The sequence below is a fragment of the Opisthorchis viverrini genome (assembly GCF_000715545.1).
Source record: "Opisthorchis viverrini unplaced genomic scaffold opera_v5_245, whole genome shotgun sequence".
Taxonomy (NCBI): Eukaryota; Metazoa; Platyhelminthes; class Trematoda; order Opisthorchiida; family Opisthorchiidae; genus Opisthorchis; species Opisthorchis viverrini.
Window position 1 is genome coordinate 650,320 of NW_008751904.1, and position 4,513 is coordinate 654,832.

Genomic DNA, 4,513 nt, shown 5'->3' on the forward strand with positions numbered 1-4,513 from the left:
CACGTGTTTGGTACTCATATTCTGGTTACAAGCAAGCTGATCACGGACGAATTAGACGGCCGGCGATTTGCGCCGTTGTCTTTGAAGTTCTAAAGGCTCAAACACAGATCATCAGGATAGGGGTGGGCATTTAAGTTCATATCACTAAAAACGGTTAAACCCGAGACATCAGAATGACATTCCAGTTGAGTTACCATGCAGCGTTCATGGCGCTAAATTATCACTGAATGGTCACCCGTAACATAAACATGAGGAATAGAAAAGTTTTTTATTTGATATTACTGTACATTTTTCAGCATTAGCTGGCATTCTCACACTGAGCTTCGGCAGAAAGAGAGCAAAGTGTCAGCTAACTGAACTACCGGGCTAGCGGTCTTGATTTAGGGGTTAAACTGGGTCACATAGGTTTCGAAATATGCTCGTTTGCCTACTGATTTGGTTTGTATGGCAGACTCAGAATTTTCTCCAAGGAAACTAGTCGTAAATTTGCTAAAAGCTCGTCGACAATCAACGACCGGCTTTGTTCTTCTTGGGGATGATCTGGTGGGCAAAATCCCCAAATTTCCGTCAATTTTATGTTCTACTTGAACCCAGTCTGTAAAAAGTTTGCAAACTACACCCGTAAATGCTCTCAAAACATAAGGTCGACAGAAACTCAATGGGTGCACCAAAAACTGGGCGAAATAGATGTCCGAGTTCTAACATGTGAGCTAATCATCCCAACAAACCACCCGAGGGTCAAGAAACGCATCGCCCCTCGGTAAGAAAGCCAGTAGGCATGCATACTGCAGACTACTTGCGCCCCATACCTGTTATTTTTCCAGCCATCAGGCAGAGTGTAAGGGCAGTCTCCTTACTCCATTTGACGGGTTGGTTTTTAGTTCGTAGACTGAGTCTGTGACCAAGTTTGATGTCCGAATGCAAACCGCGACACTGGTAGTTAATCAGCTGACGTCATGCCGAAACGTACAGTTAGTTTGCCGAAGTCAAGTTTGAGAGTGCCAGACTATCCTGAGTAACAGTCGTTTAGGATTCGGAACTTATGAGACCCGAACGAAAAAAGGATGAGAGGGCTTTGAAGTTTTTGGCTTCCATTCAGTAGTTTGGCAGAAGGATGCTTGAACTGTCTGACCTGGCGACAGAGACTAACCAGTTCATTATTATGGTAAGGAATGGCAGACAACTTTCAAGTTAGTAATTAGATGTTCTCAACACAAGCTGTTGGACCGCAAAGACACACTTGGCCTACCTTTTGTAGCAGGCCTGACTTGTAATTGTGGACCAGACATGAGGCCTACAATAGGTTTGCATATCAAATTGGTTGGTTAGATCGTGTGACTAAAAATGATTTCCACAACGTTGTTTCTGATGGTAATGGGAGTAGATTCAGTAATTTCTGTGGAGATTTTGTCCTGCAACTGAAGCCAATTTGAAAAGCCCAGAACCACTCTACAGCCGTCCCGCCCCTAATGAGAATCATCAGCAGTGCGCATCTCGCGAAACTCCGGAAAGTCTCAAACCCGCGACCTCCTGGCCAGTAGTTTGAACAACTAACTGTTTGGCCGTGAGCAGTTGATCAGGAGTGTGATTAACTCGCACTTAGACAATATATAGCACTGCTCTTCCTTCATTCCACATCACGCGGTTAGACGCGCTGACTAGCTCCTAGAGCAGCGACTTCTCAGATGTAGGTTCCACTCATCGGGTAAGGCTTATTGTTCCTCTGAGCTACTTACCGATTGATGGTCGTTTTATTGAATGCTTATGCACTGTTCACTCTGATATAGTTTTTTCTTCACGTGATAAGGCCGTTGTCAGGATCTTGTCAGATGAGGATCTCCCTGTCTCTCACTGATGCTTCATTAAGTTTTCATCGGCAAGTGAAGCCAGAATATGCCGAAAAACGAAGAAGCACTGCACAGCCGTTCTGTACCTATTAGAAAGCATCATCAGTATGCATCTAACCAATTGCTGGAAGCATCTGAACTTGAAAAAGTGTCGATATGGCTGACTGGCAATGAGATTTACTAGCAATTAGGCAAATTATTGCGTTCCAAATGCTCCAGTCATGGTCACGTATTGATCGACCGCACAAGAAAGACACCTTTGTGAAGTATTTCTCGACCATTCATTGTAGAATACTTACTTCTGAGGGAAAAACTGTCGATGAAAATTTTGTAATATCCTACTACTATCAGAATATATCATAATGAGCACATTGTTTAAGGAACTGTGATCCGGTAGCTACGGTTATCAAAAGTGTCCTGCCTTAACTTGTTATGTAATATAACAGATATCAATGTGCAAACGGACGAGAAAACAACACCGCTACATTTTGCCGCGCGATATCGGCGGTCAACTGACAAGCCGGTGGTAGGTTATGTTGAGTTTCTTTGTCCATCTGTTGTCCATCTGTATAATCTCTACGAAACATAATGTGAGAGTCTTCAGTATCCGTATATCGAAGATCTTCATCGGAAATTATCCCTGAATCATCGTGTATGGATTGGTTCCCGCAATTCAAAATGACCACAAAAATGCCTTGTGTCATCAGCGAAAATTTCCGTCTAACAATCGGACAGAATTCCATGTGACAGTGACGTGGACGGCGCACACTCGTGGAGCGCGGATGAGTTACATTGTTGGCTTAAAATAAAGATAATCGTCCAACTGTAACAACTCCTCGGTGCCTAGCTCCCATGCCACCCAAAGGAAGCACGAGGTCTTGGAGACTGCCAGGTTGCCCCAGCCTAGACAGGGGAAGTCGAGAAGCAGAGGTCGGGTTCGAACCGCAAACCTTCCGGTCAGCAAAGTCGTGCTCTAACCACTGAGCTATTTTGCTTATCGTCTACTGTGTACAGTCAGAAAATCTGAGTTGGTCAATCAAGATGACTTCTTGAGATGCCCCGATTACTTGTCAAAAGAGGCCTAATATCAGCTGAATTCTCCAAGTCAATATTCAAATAAACGTATCACCTTAATCTCGTGCACTTTGACGCACGAGAAATAAAGAAAGAAATAAGAAATAAGGTTGAGGGAAATTCAGGAAATTAATCCACGTGATGAGCTCCGAGCATGGCAAAACTGGTAGTGGGTTGCTGAAAATCCTGTTACAACATCGTATGTAGTTATATGTTAGGAAATAAACCTTATCTATCTCTCGTTTGGGGAATTTCCGGGAAAAAGTATACCACAGCAATACCTTCACTTGCAGTTCTGTGAAGTTCCTCAAATACCCGGTCACGCCGTGGAGATATCTGGTTGCAGTGTTCCACTACTGTATTGCGAGACAGCTCAGTGGTTAAGAGGCGAACTTACCAGAGGGTCCGTGGTTCAAACTTAACCCCGGCATCTCGACTGCCCGTGTCTAGGCTTGAGGGATCAGGCAGTACCTCAGCCCTCGTGTTTCCTTCGGGCGATGTGGTGGCCAGGCAATGACCACCACAGTGTGCCCATCTTGGTAGTGCATGAACCTTCATTCGATGCGTTCATCTCCATATTTAGCTGCTTAGTTCCGAGACGAAACGCAAAATGAAGTCGTTATCACTTATCAAAGACGGTATATCAAGACAGCGTGGAAATCAAAAGATGCATTATTTGTCTGTGCTAAAAGTATGCATAAAAGAACGCGTTTGACTGTAGGATCTGCATCGGAATAAGTAGCCAAATGAGGATAAAATACCGGCGCGACAGACAGACAGACAGACAGACAGACAGACAGACAGACAGACAGACAGACAGACAGACAGACAGACAGACAGACAGACAGACAGACAGACAGACAGACAGACAGACAGACAGACAGACAGACAGACAGACAGACAGACAGACAGACAGACAGACAGACAGACAGACAGACAGAGACAGATAGCTAGCTAGGCGGGTAAACGGACAGACAGACTGGGTGCAGTTTGTTCGTTGTGCAGCGGCGAAATTTCATCGCGGTACTGGCGAGGCTGTACATGAAAATGTGCATAGGAGGCGGAAGGCCGTGAGGAAAGTTCCATGCGAATTCTCCGAGTCAATTTTACATGTGGGACCTTGAACCAAATTCAGAATGAGAGTTCTTCACGGGGGCGAACAGTTTACCTTACGGATCTCAACATCAGGGTAGCATGGAGAAGTGAAGCGCGAAGTGAAAAGAAAGGAAACTACAGAGTAATTATAGTTGCAGCCACTGCGCTGATACAATCACATTTACCTGCTTTTTCGACTTTTTTGTTCGAAGGGCTTCCAGGTCGGCAATTCTTCGCTAGATTTCTGATCCATTACAAGCCAGTATGACGATACAGTTTCTAAACGCATCAGATGTGGGTGATGTAGGGTTCCTGGTAGCTATAAGAACTGGGACATATCAGAACGAGGCTGTGTCATTCAGCGCCAAACCGTCGGTACACTGAACGAGGAATGCCTTTTCAAGGATTACCATTCGGGAAATCGGCACCGGTGTAACGGTGATACTATTGGTGGGGAGGCACGCGAGGAGTATGTGTTGTTCGTAGAATTTCGCTTT

General features: G+C 44.8%; 1 protein-coding gene across 1 annotated transcript in view; it reads left to right on the forward strand.

The window, feature by feature from the left end:
• Positions 1-2,299: 2,299 nt before the first annotated feature.
• T265_08977 (hypothetical protein) overlaps positions 2,300-4,513 on the forward strand; it is a gene marked incomplete at both ends in the record, with an annotated part of 60,836 nt that continues 58,622 nt past the window's right edge. The window contains 2 exons of the mRNA XM_009174924.1: positions 2,300-2,373; positions 2,695-2,803. Coding sequence (XP_009173188.1) covers positions 2,300-2,373; positions 2,695-2,803 — 183 coding nt within the window. The remainder of the gene's footprint in view (positions 2,374-2,694; positions 2,804-4,513) is intronic.